At 38.6% G+C, this 15,704-nt stretch overlaps 1 protein-coding gene and 1 long non-coding RNA gene across 3 annotated transcripts; one reads left to right on the top strand and one right to left on the bottom strand.

Annotated features, from left to right (window-relative positions):
• The first annotated feature begins 857 nt into the window (after window positions 1-857).
• LOC128884849 (uncharacterized) lies at window positions 858-8,082 on the top strand. Its single transcript, XR_008459497.1, has 2 exons — window positions 858-993; window positions 1,124-8,082. It is a non-coding gene; the product is annotated as an uncharacterized LOC128884849 (long non-coding RNA).
• LOC128884846 (tyrosine-protein phosphatase 69D-like) lies at window positions 5,104-15,573 on the bottom strand. Of its 2 annotated transcripts, none has more exons than XM_054138501.1 (11): window positions 15,179-15,573; window positions 13,261-13,566; window positions 12,560-13,147; window positions 12,186-12,479; window positions 11,851-12,110; window positions 10,962-11,775; window positions 10,651-10,897; window positions 9,536-10,547; window positions 9,169-9,456; window positions 8,471-8,899; window positions 5,104-8,390 (listed from the first exon to the last, which is right to left on the bottom strand). In XM_054138501.1, exons 1-11 carry the CDS (start codon window positions 15,267-15,269, stop codon window positions 8,310-8,312), a joined length of 4,410 nt encoding a protein of 1,469 aa, XP_053994476.1. In that variant the 5' UTR covers window positions 15,270-15,573; the 3' UTR covers window positions 5,104-8,309. The 2 variants fall into 2 exon arrangements, with proteins under 2 accessions (XP_053994476.1, XP_053994477.1); XM_054138502.1 differs by having other exon boundaries at window positions 9,536-10,535.
• Window positions 15,574-15,704: the final 131 nt, after the last annotated feature.

The raw sequence follows: 15,704 nt of genomic DNA, 5'->3' as shown, positions 1-15,704 counted from the left end.
AGACGTAAACCGCTATGTTCCACTAGCGACTAGCCACCAAACGATCCGTTGCGTTCTTCCTCATTAATTTTTAATATTATAAACTTGACGTGTTACGCGTACACGCAGAACACTCCGACCAGACCATATTCGCAATTGTACTACCAGGGATGAACTGCACGAGCATCCTCGGCCATTTTATTCCCCACCAATTCTTCAAGAAATCCTGGCTCGTGTGTGTAAGAAGATTCAGAAACGAGTAAACTCGCCGCGTCTTTCGTATATCTTCAACATTCATATTTTTTCGTTGGATTTCTGATTACCGGTTGAAATTTTCAATGCGCCTTCTTCGGGATAAATTACACCGTCGATAGTAGCAATTGCTCTTGCTATCAGAACAATTATCGATGACCTAGTTACGTCAGCAACCTGTACAATTAAATTAACTATCGTTTCTACATAAATATAACTTGTCAACGACAACAAAGCTGTTTGTTATGGCTATTACGCGTTGTTCCGTTGTGGATCAACGTACTTATGCGTTTCGGCCAGGGTTCGCAATAATACGCTGGACTCGTAATTGAAGAATATAACGGATGTACCCGAAACCGTGTCCACGTTCGATGGACACCGGATTATCAAGTTTTCGACTACGTGACACTTTGGAGACATCGATTCGCCAGTCTGAGAAGAAAGCTGCTGTTTCTTATCCCGTATTCTCGTCGGGTTGTTCTGCTTTTTGCGCAAAAGTTAGACGATTATTACGTGATGCGCAGGTAAAACGAAAACGGTACAGTAAACCAGTCCAGCGGAGATGCGCGACCAGACCGATGAGCTAACAATCTTTATACTTTTGCTTTTAGATCGACCACGGAAGTCTCCGTTAACTTCCGTTTGATCAAAATCTGCCCCAGAAACTTGATTCTCTCTTGTTCAAACAGGCAAATCGGATGGTTTCGTAAGTTTCATTCCGTTTCTCCGTCGTTAATGCTGAAACCACCAGTTTGGTAAATGGTAAATGTCTCACCCGTATACATATTTGGGTATCTTGATCTACAATAATGTCTCACCGGTGATCACCAACAGCGATATACTCGTCGAATATACTGCCACTTGTGTAACACGTTCATTGGTGATTATTCAGATCGTTCCAAGTTCACGGAGTGGATACAACACACGACCAAGGAATCGCGGTTCGCTGAATGGATCCGCGAGAAGCCGTTAGATGACAACCCACGATTTTCCTTAATAATGTTCGTCCACTGTGATTACGCCGCTATTATCTCTCTGGATCGTAATACTATTTTCATTAATATTTTTCAAGCGAACCGAGAAGCGCGTGTATACGTTTCATCGTTGAATTGAAACGGTTATTTTGAAAACCGATAGATCCATCTGTGATCTAAAAATAATAACGAGCATTATTTAAAATAAATTACGCACGCTATCGTATGTGCTTCGTTAGCTGTGCTCGATTAAATCTTCAGGTATTATCGGTTTTTGTTGATGGCACATGTGAGTTTTGCATTCGTAACCGGTTGCAGAAGAATGTTGTTAAACCGAAGCGTCTCTCGCAGAATTTTCTCGATTGCACTCGAATAACGTGCCTATATAATAATTTACGTTACAAGTTTGCGTAATCCGAAGTTAAAATGTTAAATATAAATTTATCGAAATATTTAGATTTGCGTTACGCGAATGACCGACGTGGTGTACCGTAAGCTTTCGTGTTTGAGTACAACTATGTAATGGCAGGGGAAAGAGGGGGCGAGGAAGGAACTCAAATCGCGTGTATGGCTCATTATTGTGTCGTGTATTTCCTTTCACATCGAGTGCACCGTTACCGATATCGCTTTACAATTTGTTATTTTTTTTTTTTCATACAAAAAAGGATGATTCGATGATCAGCGCGGCTACATGTCATTCCGTAACGTTCGTCAATCGCGTGGATGAGATCGGCGAACGATCATTGTCGTTACACGTATTTCATACATATTTTTCTTTATCTTTAGCGTAACCATCTCCTTCAGAATGAATATCATACAAAATCTAAGGCTATACGTAATTAATCTTAATTCCTTCGTTTTATATATATATATATATATACGAACGTAATGTGGTAATACGACACACGCGGCGTTGATTTTTAATTGTATCGGTCTCTTAACGTTTAAAGTAATTTACAAAAGTCCAGTGTTATCGTGGATCAATGAGTGATTTTTCGGAGACGGCGGTGATAGGCCCTGATTTTTAGAACGTTTACATTTTTCTTTTTATGCGTTTCTAAGAAAGATTAAGTGTCTTCGATATCACGAGATCCGGGTGAAAATTCGTGATTACCGGCAAATCGATTTAACCTGTGGCCGAGTCTCACTTTGGATGTTTGCGCGTGTTTCAGAAACCGGAAACAGTATGTATATGCGACGAAAAACGTTACAAACTTAGCATCCAAGTTCCTTGAGCGACAGAAAATCTGTTTCTCGGAATAACGGTGTACAAAGCACCCTGACAGTCTCATTTGTTATTGATTACGGATTATTATCGTTAACGTCGATTTCGGAAAAGTTTTTGAACGATGGCTACGAACAGTAGAAAAATTCTATTCCCACGGAGAGTAGGCCGAAATACGTTTTTCGTAATCTTATCGTTTAAACCGAGTATTGATAAATCGAAACGCAACCGGAAGTGAGCTCAGATCTACAATCGTACAAGCGATGAAACACAATTTACCGAATGTACATTATCGATTACTAAGAATAATTAATCTCGACGATAATTGTAAATATACCATATCAGAAAGAAATTAAACTACGAAAATTCATAGCACATCTTTACATACAGTGTACATACAATAAAACCTACGTACGTATTTGTACATGGTAGTACGATACAGTATTCGATTATTAACGTTCAGAATTTCTATTCGACGCAGCTGATCGTCGAGCAAATAAAAGTCGATGCAAACTACTCGTTGAACATTAATTTAACGAGTCTATACAGGTCGCTAATTATAGACTATGTAAAATATCTTTATTGCTATTTTAACGAAGTAAGCAATTTCTCTGCGACAGCTAATTAATCGTAAAGAATACTTTTCGTTAATACTTTTCCTTGATATCCTTCCAAGGAATCTTAAACATTTGCTCCACAGTTTTTCGCGACAAAGAATGATTGTTGGGAGTACGGAACAAAATGTATCTTTTGATGAAATGAAAGCTATACAGCGTGTTTTAATAAAAAGCGTCGTGTCTTTTTGCTTCGAGTACATATGTATCATTAAAAAACAAAGAATCGCTATGAAACGTTTCGTAACGCTAGCCGCTATATACATTGAAAGAGTAATACATACATATCGTCAGTAATCATAAAGTACTAATATTTTGACGTCGTGCGAATATCCGAATCTAAATAAATTAGGCTAAATCGGACGCCTCGCGTGCCGATCGATGTTATTTATATATGTATATATGTTCAAGTATCGGTAATAAAACTTAACGAACTTTGTTAGTTTCTAATCGCAGCACTGTTCGCGAGAATAAATGTGCATAAAAGACGCAACGGTGGTTTACCTTTACGAGACTATTTTCATCTACTGTTTACACGATGAGAATCCTCTGTAAAATCTCTTTAAAAATCCAAGTATATCCGTATCAAATGTAAATATTCAAATCAGCGGTGAATCGAAATTACGCGTTATAAAAGTACAAGATCGGTTGTATAAAAACTGGTCTCCATAGCCAGGTGTAAAAAAGTAAGGGTTGCGATTCGTTACATCTTAAACTCATCAGTCGCATAGAATATCACAGGAACGTTAGTAGGTGCCACTGAATTTACACACACTAGACAGAAAATACATCCATTACGTGTACACGCGTTTAAGCAAATACAGCAGAATCAGAAGAGAACCGTAAAATCCTTTTATTTCAACCGAATTCGAGTTGAAAACCTACGTGTGTTATTAGTTCCATCTAACAAATCATTCGGAGCTAATTTCAAAACAATATTTTACGCGCGTTGCGCTCATCGATCGAGAACTGCACACATAAAACATTGATCTGAAGGTATTTCCTTGAACGAAAAAAATACAAGTAACGATTAAAGCGCTACGAAAACGAAACGTAAGCATATTGAATGCCCGTGACGATAATCTTATTCGATACCATTTCAAAATTCGTTTCTTGTATCAAAATTGTAAAAAAGTTTTTAGTGCAAGCATCTCAACTTGCAACAAACATCGTGCTTGGCTAGTCTTTCCTTTCTTTTCTTTTTCTTGGTGTAATAAGTTTGTGCTGCTATCATTGACGTCTGCATCCATTACAGTAGAGAACAAATGAATTACTTCGTCAAAATACTTGATAGTCGGTTTCTTCTGTAAACGTGTTTATTTCAGTTTTATACTCGATGATTATTTGTCAAATGCAGCACAATCATATTCACGATTATTCATTGCCAAGGCAATAGGAGAATTTACAAAATTCCACGCTAATTCATTCGAGTACTATGGTTACAAAAACGCGTTTAGCGCGAATGGCATCATTAATGCGAAGATGACGCATTCTCCGTTAATCGGTTGTTTATTTTTCTGGCCACAAGAGTACTTTGAACGACTATCGATTTGAGAAAACCGCCGTCTCCTCTTTATCTTTACTAGCTTCTTAGTCGTACGACAGATGCCATGCACACGTTCTTATAGGGCACGCTTCGCTATAATTTGCACTACATGTTCCTAGCCAGTTACATAGAGCCACTTACCCCGTGATCAGTTAAAGTTAATTTCGGATCTATTAATTCATTAAATTTCCACGAATTTTCTCTTTATTCGAATAAAAGTAAACGCATTAACACAGCCCTACGTAATAGTAATGTGCGCCGTCGTAAATATCCTTTCTTCGTAAGAAAATGGCAAACGCGAAATCGTCGTTAACTTTAACTTGTATCCGAGGTATCTTCGCGATATAATAGCATGCTTACATTTTCAATGTGCATCTTATAAAATAACAAATGATCAATATCAATGTAGCTGAAATGAACGGAGACACGGTTGTTTTGCTATTTTAATCATTGTTTTCGATTGGGTCGTATCAGAATCTGGTCGCGATGAAAATAAACAAAAAATTATATAGATCAATTTACAACAATACTTTTAATCATTCTAATTCATACACTGCTTGTAAAAACGTCGATATTTCTTTGCGCACAAGGTTCGAATGCACGACGAGAATAATATATGTAACTACATAACGAAACTGTAATTACAATTTGAAAATTGTACGCCGCAGCAACGTTCGGTTACACTTATCATTCTCTTGTTATGCATTTTATTTTTATGCATGTAAAAAATACGATTCAGCTCGACGAAATATGAATTAAAAACGATTGCTAATTCCGCAAGAAGTTCTTATTATATAATAAAATTGCTGATTCTATAAATAACAGTTATTTTTCTGTACTTAAACATCACTTATTTTTTCTCATTGGTAGCAATATAACGATATAAATTAAAACAGGTTCGTTACAGATGAGAGACGCTGTCCTTGTAAATTTTGCTTATATGAAAATAAATGGCTTAGTCGTTTCGGCACACATTACGATGCCTGTCTCGGTAATAATATCGAATCAGATAGGAGATTCTTGTATGAGTATTGTGCGCGTTAATTCGACTTACAACGAAATATTGTTTACGTTAAATGATTTCTTGAGATACAACGATTAGACAATACGTTTAAGAATTTCTATTATGATCGAAATAATAATACATAGTAAATAAAGTCAATGCGAATAAAAAAGAAAAACAATATCACGATGCCTGTGGCACTGTATCAATGACAAAATTCTACTGAAATATACACGTATAAATATTTATGTACAAATATAAAAATCTGAACAAAAGTGGTATGAAATATCTCTCTGATTTTGAACACTACTACTGTAATATGCCCAATGAAATCACTTACAAAGTCGTATCCAAAATATGCCTACAAAAAGAAAACTAAGAAAAAGAAAAAAAAAGAAAACTAAGAAAAAGACATTAATTATAGATGTAATGTTCCGTAGACACAGTAACTTTACGCTAGAACTCAAGCAGGCAGAGATTCATAGGCACTTCGTACCTTCACAGGACACTTATACATACATGTATATCAAATGTGTCATGAGCATAAAAACAAATATTGTCACATTGTTCATTAATACGTAAGCAACAGCGACAGGCGATAGTAATGATATAACTACAGACGATGAATACACGTCTCTTAGACTTCTATCGATTATAACATAATCGAAACGCGTACTAGCAAACTAATTAGTTCTCGTGTAATGAGCTGGTTATACACACATATACATCGAGTCTGGGAACGTGCATTGGCACAGAGTGGAATGAAACTGATTTCGAGAAAAGGAAAGAAAAAAATGTTTGACGACCGATGTGATGTAAAATTTAATGTGATTGTCCCCTGCCACATGTGAATGGCTTAGCAGCGCGCGTGCCGGAATTAAAACTTGACTAGAAATGAACGAGCGTGCGAAGGAATACAATGTGCTGATTTCCACAATTTTCCGTACTCCAAAGGTTCCATTTTTTTTTTCTTTCCTTATTTATATTAATCCCGTCAACTTATTTTCATTTTTTCCATTTCAACATTAATCGCTACAAAGTAGAATACTAAAAGTTACAGGCAGTTCTCGTGTCTGAGACAAGTTTCTCGTAATATACGTCATAATATCTGTCATAAAAGAAAATTGTTCGAGAGGCGTTAATTACTTCTACGAACTACATTTTTTTTCATTTTTTTTTTCTTTTATACAAAAATTGTTGTAACTCGATGCTTCAAGTTGAATCAGAATTAATTGACTGTCCAAGGTACGTAAGCACATAAGCTGAAATAACGTAAAAGTGAAAGTTGCACTTGATGGGAAACGACCTCGAATAGCCAAATGATTTTTATTCAACTCGGTAATATAAATTCGGTCTAACTAATAAGAACTGTCCATGTCTCTTGGTATTCTCAAATAAAAACTTAGCTTCCTTTCTGCCGCGTAAGCCCTCCAATTATGCGCGATATTTTATCGAAGACTTATAAAGCACATTCGCGGGCATGCCACGCGCACAGGTATCCGTTATTTCCTTGCATGTGAAAAAGTAAAATATGATTGTTCCGTGTTTTACGGACTTGCAGACGTTTAGATGTAATAGAAACAAGGTACAGATATCTTTTCGCGCGTTTTAAACTGAAGAAGAATATCAGTCTTTCTTTAGGAGAAAAATTAGCGTTGACGTGCGAAACACGCTTATATGTATATGACACCATATCTTACAAATAAACTTACGCACATGAACATGCGCTATCGTTAGTATATCGTAATGTAAGGTGGATCATAATAGCGTTTGATCTCTCATTGTCACATCGAATGGTAGAATAACAACACATGTCGGTAGAAACGTTTGGAAGAATACAAGAGTTCTAGTTCAGCCTTAAACCATATCAACTTGTTCGTCCATATTTGATCGTGCTCGATGATACACGTAACATAAAAGTTTATCGGCTTTTATGAACGATAGTTTCGACATACCAATGCAATTTGCATTTGCACAGTGAGCTTGGATATTGTATGATTCTTACAATATAAAAAGACGATCAAATAATAGATCGGTAAGCTACATGGTCCATTCGTCAGAATGTTCGTATGTCTTATAGAAACATGCTCGATTTTTCACTAGTTCACCAAATAGTCGTATTTGTTAATTAAAAAAATCACTTACTTTGACATGTTTATGCTCTCCCCGAATGTTCCATTTCGATCACAAAAAGTTTCGATAACACTATTTCGTGTTTTTTCTGTTTGTTCTCGATATTATCGATAAAAAACGAGTCATTCGAGTAGCTTTACAACAGTTGTCAAGGGCGTGGTATCACGAGGGTTATCACTGCGCTGCACTTTGTAACGATCAACCAACCAACGGTCGAGTTAATCGTCAAAATTACCAACGAACCAATTGTGCATTCAGTTTAATCCTACGAAATTGAAAATGTGTGGTTTTTACTGCTTATTCCGTATCGTGCAGGTCTTCAGTTCACATAATTCAACAGTCCGTGCATAAGCCGTTCGATTCTCAAATGGTTATAGTTCTTTACACAGGCATACGTGTCAGTCTAACTTCGTGGATTTTACGATCATTCACCGATAGATGATTAGTGATTTCTTTGGTTGGCCCAATATACGTTCTCTTGAGCATTTATACGTTTCTCAAACACTTTTCGTACGTGAAATGTTTCTTTACGCACATGTTCACCGAACATTATTTAGGTTTTTCAATCGTACGCCTCACAGTATTAAGATGCTGGCTCGTCGTCGGCCAGATTATGAAGATCCGAATAGTTCACGATAGCACGATGAAGAAATTCATACTGCACCTGGAACAATGATTTAAACGTTAAGCTTGAGCGTCACGGGCGTCGCCAGAATGATTTAACATCCAATTCAAGTTACGTACAAAGGCGCTGATCATGCCATGTCTTTGAGAACGTAGTTTTTTCGTCGTGGTGAAAATGTCCACGCGTTTTTCAGTTCGTAGCTGCTGTACCAATATGCTAAGAGCGACAAACATGGAACTCCTGTCGGACCCATAGCTGCAGTGCACAACCAACGACCCGCTGGATTCCGTGGCGTTTGTAAGCGTTTGGTTTACGAGTTCGATGAGACCTCGTGTCACTTCGGGTACTTCACCCTCTACTGTTGGCCATCCATGGTACTGATATTGCGTGACAACCACGGTTTCGTCGGTTTTTGTATTGGAAACGCAGAATTCGCGGCGAGTGTAATACGGACAGCTCTCGCTTTGAATGTATCTAACTCTTATGTGATCATATACGGTTTCGTCGTCGGGCCAGTACCGAGGGCATTTTCGAGGACCTTCGTTCAGCTGAAATGAATTTGTATATAGTTTAAGAAGCGTAACCAAAGTCGTATAACAGTTTATTCGATGATAATAAAAAAATCGCCACTATGTTTAGTGGTTCAGTATTATCTAAAGTCGGAGACACATAGATAGTTTTCGTCCGACTGTTATTAGTGTAATTATTTGTGTAACAAGCGAGTTGCGTGCCATGTGCGGTACTTACGCAACGAACCAACTAACCGAAGCGAATGAAATGAAAATAATTTCAGGTAAAGCGAGAACAATTTACTTACATCGGATAGCATTACTATCGTAGAGATGCATTGTTCTGAAATCATTCGCCAAAAGTCCGCTATAGTGGGTTCCAGCGGGTCTTGAGTAATAACGAACGACTCGGAATTATCGTAGCCTTCGATAAACGATGCGTTTATGTATGTTGAATGTTCTCTACCCGGAACAGGCGTAAGAATAACTCGATTTCTGTCGTACGGTATTATCAATTCGCTTCTGTTCTTGGTTTTGTTTTCCTCACCTCCACCGACGGAGAACGATTTTCTGTCTTCCAACACAGAGTTGATTTTCTACAAGTATAAAACGAATTGAATAATGCGACTATTAAAGCATTCTAATTCAAACACTTGAGACCAATTCTTCACTTACATCATACTCCTCTTCCATTCTACATTTCTCTTTACCGTTGTCTCTCTGTCTTAATTTTGCAATAGTAGCTTTCAACTGAGAAGCTGGAATCTCCGTGTCTCCGTATTGCGCCATCTCCATTAGTGCTCGATAAATGAAAATATACTGTTTAAGCGATTGCACTAGGAAGTTTCGTTGATGTCTTAAATCGCACACGGTGTTAAATATCGAAACCTGGCCTTCTTCCGCGAGTTGTTGCAACAAAGAATCTAACGCGACCAATGTTCCCGTGCGTCCAACACCTGCGCTACAATGCACCAATATCGGCCCCTTTTCCAGCGAATAAGCTTCGTTCACTCTCTTTATGAACCTCAATATCGCATGGGGATGTTCAGGGGCCATAAAGTCTTTCCAAACCAGGAAGTGATACTGAACGATGGTACGAGCATCGCGTTCACCGAGTCGTGTCATTTTTAATTCACGCACAACATAGTCTGAGAAAGCTCTTTCTCGAACGTGCTCGACGGTGATGTCTCCAAAGTTTTTCGTTTCCCCTTTGTCTGGCCAATATTTCGCGCATTTCGTTTTCGAGTATTCTTCGAGATTCGTCAACATAAGTATAAGCTCGAGATGTTGCTCCCAAATCATTCTCCAGTAATCGCAAACGGTATTTTCCATTGGACCTTGGGCGCATATAAATTTTTTGCGTTCTTTGTAACCAAGCACAAAGTTAGCGTTTATGTAATCGGACCCGCAGATACCATCCATCTGGGCCAATCGTACTCTGGTCTGATCGTAACACTTTATGTCTGGATAACGATTTTTGTATAGATTTTCGCGTGCTTCCGAAGCTCTCGTAGTACGATCCGTAAATCTATCGGGTAACGACTCGAATTCCTGTTGGAATCCGTAGTCGGAATCTCGATGACGTTCGAGGTACGACTGAAGCAGCTCGTTTTTAGGAATAGGCGGCATATCCGGTGGGCTTGCGGCTACGAGTTGGTGTCTTCCTCTAAGACTTCTGCAGAGATGCCTACCAGAAAACGGCATTCATTAGGTATTCGAGTATCAATAGTATATCTCTTTGCGAAATTGTATTTACAGCTATAATACTTATCTGACGGTTTTCTTTTTACCTGAAACTATTTCTTAGAGTAATGACTTCTTCGCCTCTTTGTTGCGCGCGCTTCGTATATCTATGCAATACGCAAAGCGCGATGAGAAGAATGATGATGATCAGTATAAGCGCAACCGAGATTTGCAGAATCACGCTGAGAGTGGTCACTTCTGATGTAGGTAGGGTACCAGGATCCGATCCTCCGTAAAGAGGATTGAAATAGTTGCTGTAGGCTGGTAAAAGCTGGTCCTCCTGATTTCCAAACACTATAAAAAAAAACCTCAGCTCATGATCTACCACAATTGAAAATAATATAAACGTTAGGCTTACCGATAACTTCGATGAAACCGGTATAATTCGATTTTTCATCTAGGAAGCCATCCTGTGGAGTGTACGGTGGTTGTTCACCCGATCCATCGTTGCTATTTATCTTTTGCGTGGCCATATTGTCTCGTTTCTTTCTTGCTACGTTCTCCGTATGGTTGCTGGTTACTAGATTTGGAACTGTTGTCTCTACCTTTTGGGTAGTAGTAGTAGTAGTTGTAGTAGTAGTGGTAGTAGTAGCAGCAGCAGTAGTAGTAGTAGTAGTAGTGGTAATAGTAGTCGTTGGCAGAGAAGTTGTAGTCGAGGGTGCCGACGTTGTGGTCGTTGCAGGTGTTGTATTGAGTGTTGCCATAGTCGTTTGAATTTCAGGAACAAAGTGTAATACTGGTGGAGCTATTTTTGGCCGAAGTCCAAAACATTTGTCGCACATAGAGTTGCCATTGAATGATTCGCCGTCGCCAAGGAAGATTTCGGATAATAATTGATCGCTGTCGAATGTTTCGGCAACGTAAGCACCGCCGGAAACCGAGTTGTGGGCGTATTGATAGGTATATACACCGATTTCCTCGGGTGGTGGTAAATCGGTTACGCTTTTCTGAGGTGGCAGCTTGATCAAATAAACTCGATAACAACAGATCGGCCCATTCCTTTCCGTGATACGTGGAAGGTACAGCTTGAATAACTGTTTACCCTGATTTTCGATTTTTCGCCATGTTCGCATATTCAAACTATCTCTATCCGGAATGGTAACAGGCGTGGTACAGTTGCCAACAGCGTCCTTTCCTGGTGTACGGGATCTAGTTACACCGTGTACGCGGACCTTTTAAACAAACATTATCGTTTATAATTCCAGGCGAGCGTCAAAGTTTTTAGAAAGACTTGTAAAAGTATGTACCGTGTAATTTGTATTAGGCGGTATTTGATTGAAGTGTGTACTATTTCTTTTATAAACGCTCCAATTTTGTGGCCCCCAACTATCGATGTCTAGACGACCCATATCATTCTTAAATTTAGCAACGCCGGTTAATTGTATATTGTAACGAGTAATAACACCATTCGGTCTTTCCGGATGAACCCACGTGATGGAGATAAAACTGGAGCTACTTATGTTATCAAATCGGCAGTTAACAGATAAATTCTGAGGAGGACTGGCCACTAAAATTACGATCAAGTAATTAGTATCGAAGATCTAGAATACGCCTACCATTAAGTTTATACTTGACAATTTACCCCCGTCTAAAGTAGTGCCATTCACTTCCATGCTCCAATTTCCACATTGTTTCGTGTATTCGCTGCACGCTGCGATTTTGAACTTGTACGTAGTCGCAGGATCGAGATCAACGAACGCGTATACAGTAAGCGGTTGCGCTGGATATACTGCTTCTCGTTTCTGTTCCCCATGGGTAGCCATTAAATTGTAATAATGAACGTGTTCTTTTAAATCAGGCGGTGGCACTGTCCAGCCTATCGTAATCGAGTTTTCGGTAACACCGTTAACGGAAACGTTTGGAACGAATATAGGATCTGCAATAAATTTCAACGATAAGATATTCGGTAGATAAGGGTAAGATAATTGAAGATAAAAGGAATATTTTGTTTCATACCTTTCTCAAGAGTGGTTATCCAATGCGGATCGAACCACGCATGCGACGAACCCACTTCGTTTCTAGCAATAATTCCAATTTGATATGCCGTACCGCTTTCGAAACCTTTTAAAACATAACTCGAATTACCGCCGCCGATTTGTTCGATGTAATAGGTAAACTGACCGGTCCCATTTTTCATATGCTGAATAAAATACTTTTCGATCGGTTCGTTTCCGTCATTAACTGTCCAGTTCAAAAATATACTTCCAGCACCGACAGCTTTCATGAAATCGATGCTGACTTGTGGTACATCGATCACAAACAGGTGCCTATAAGCACTAATTTCCCCATTGTAATCGTGCGCCTTACAAATGTACGTCCCGTTATCTTTACGAGTCAAACTCGTAAATTCCAGAGTCAATATAGTGTAAGTTTCGTTTATCTGCGTAACGCTGGTAAGTTCTTTTAAATGTTCGGTACTTTCTGAATCGTTTCCTTTTAACCAAATAAACTGAGACAACGGATAGCCATGCATATGACACGTCAAGTTAGCTGCCTCCCTTACTTTGGCCCTAACGTTTTCTCCGGCTGTTATTCTACCAGGTTCTGAAACAAAAGCAACTCCTCGTTAAACGTATAAACTAGGAATACATGTAGAAATAATTACGAACGAATAATCTCAAAGATTGTTTATAATTGTTACAATGATCCGCATTTACCAATGACTCGGATATGAATATTTTTCTCCAGTAATTCTCCTTCCGCGGTCAACGCCTTACACTTGTAATCTCCCGTATCGTTTCTGCTAGCTTGTTTAATATCCAAACGTCCTCCAGAATCGAAATCCTTGATAGTGGTGAGATTTCTATCATTGCTGGTCCACCATATCTGACCCAATACGTTTAATTTACATATCAACGAAGGTGTACTACCAGCTTCTATGCCTTCTAAATCTTGCGATGCAGTAATTTCTAAGCTTGCCGAGTTTTCATTTTTACGCTCAGTGGTTTCAATTTTGTCCACACCTATGGTATACAACACACAACATGATAAATATGTATATTTTTTATTACAAGTTCGTATAATATAATTTATAATTTGCGATATATCGTTAATATTTAAACAAATTTAACGTTAAGTAGATGAAAGAATCCATACAAGTTGTTTTGCTTTTTGGGTGTTTCACTGTATCTGAAGAGAAAAGAACTCGTAGCGTGCGAACGAACCGAGTAGTTGGCCCGTTAATTCGTTAAAATTGTACCAGCAGAACCCCCTGAACCCCCGAAAACTTTTACAAATGAAATAAATAAACTCTATTGAATTCGATGTATTTAGCTATTATTTCCGAGTTACTTTTAATTATACATAAACTTTCAAGAGCTTTCGTTATGTCTCAGACATTTATAGGTTTAACAAACGTACGAATACACGTATACGTCTCATAAATTCTTTGCTTAATGGGCATAACGCTTATTATCGCGATAGCATCGATGACTCAAAGGACAATCACATTTTCCCGTGTAAAGTGTCTTTTTTAAATTACCTAAAGGAAAGGTATACATATATTCGAGAAAATAGTATAGCTGTTCTACAGTGTCTCGAATGGATATTTTCTGGTTCATTAAAGTCATTAGAATGTTCGATAATTACACATTCTATGGTTTCAAATCAAACGGACCTTAGTTCTCGAGAAAAGTGTAATTTGATATCGCACCCGGCGGCACAAATAGACGTAAACATACTAAATGTAAACACGAGGCAAATGGTATAAATCAACGGTTATTTCGATGTAAATAGCGATCATTTTAGTTTCATCTATTCGATCAATTATATTTTTTAAATGAAATAATATATATATTTCAATATTCAGCATTCTACAGAACGTACAATTACACGAAAATTTGTTAAATTAGTATTAGTTAGTAAAAATATTCAAACAATTACTACAATCGAAGGCTTATTTTGAATCGAATATGATGAAATGTTGGCAATGCAACAGATACTTGTTTCCGCATCTATGAAATGAATTGGATAGCGCTGAAAATCGATTAAGCGAGGATAAAATTACATACGAATGAAAAGTATGAAAATAAATGAAATTTTGATAAACCATCAAAAGATATAGAGATGTCGTTTGAAATTTTACTAAATACGACAAATACAACGACACAGAGGTGTAGTTAACACACGGATAGAATATTAATTTGATCGTTCTGTGGCAGTCAATGGACCGTGAAATTGAGATATAAACACAGATCAGTGTAATAGATGAAAAGATAAGGAGTCGAGGGTGCATCGAACGATAAATGATTTTAGCGATCAAGGTATACCGGTGACATTCGATATCTTTTCCTGTTGTTAATCAATCGTAGACGTTGGTACGCAAGTTTCTGCAGGCTTGGTTCGATTTTTGTTCGTGTTGCGAGTCGTGTTTTCTCGTTCGAGGCAAAAAGGATTTAACGGAAGAACAACAAACGCTAAGACGACGAATGACAAGCGGCAGATCTTCTACATACTATACATAACGTTCGTTGTGTCGATTGTAGCGGCATTCGATGCGAAAGAGCGGAAAACAAGGCGAATCATCGCGTTCGAGACGATCGCGGGCCTCTTGGCGAGAACGTTCACGGGACTTACCGGATTCGTCAAGGCCGGCGGCGACAAGTACGAAAAAGCAGAGTACCATCAAAGGGATACTCGACATCGGTAGACCACTTCGGGGAAACATGGCGTCGTGACAACCGGGCGTGAGCGTTGTATCCCTGGCCCTTTTTCCCACTTCCTGCCACCGAACGTGTACGTTCTCGATTCCTTTCACAATTCCATGACGCGCAACTAGCGTCGCCTGTCCATTTGAATCACGGCTCCGATTCACTGTTTCATATCACGCCCCGCACTTACGTGCGACGCACTTTTCCCAGAGAGATGCTCGGGCACACACTTGGCGGATCTCACCCTGTAATAGAGCTAGCGAAACTGAATCACATTATGCGAATGTATACGTAGCTCTGCACGGCGAACAGGCGAACAGTACGCCGCCAACACGCCGCCAATTGAGACCGTCTACGCTGCCCTCTGCCGAGGCTCCCTTCCATAACCATATACCGCGTGTCGATAACGTAGAAACTTGATATCATGTTTTAATCAACAAAATATTCACGAA

This window comes from Hylaeus volcanicus, chromosome 2, assembly GCF_026283585.1.
Source record: "Hylaeus volcanicus isolate JK05 chromosome 2, UHH_iyHylVolc1.0_haploid, whole genome shotgun sequence".
In the NCBI taxonomy this organism is placed as follows: domain Eukaryota; kingdom Metazoa; phylum Arthropoda; class Insecta; order Hymenoptera; family Colletidae; genus Hylaeus; species Hylaeus volcanicus.
This window is presented reverse-complemented; position numbering and strand designations above follow the sequence as displayed.

What these genes read in the sequence shown, in the direction of transcription:
- LOC128884846 (XM_054138501.1), bottom strand. Translation starts at nt 15,269, where the DNA reads ATGTTTCCCCGAAGTGGTCTACCGATGTCGAGTATCCCTTTGATGGTA. An exon ending in CGGTTTCATCGAAGTTATCG is followed by an intron (nt 10,898 to 10,961) that starts GTAAGCCTAACG and finishes TTTTTTTTATAG; the next exon opens with TGTTTGGAAATCAGGAGGAC. An exon ending in GAATGGAAGAGGAGTATGAT is followed by an intron (nt 9,457 to 9,535) that starts GTAAGTGAAGAA and finishes TTATACTTGTAG; the next exon opens with AAAATCAACTCTGTGTTGGA.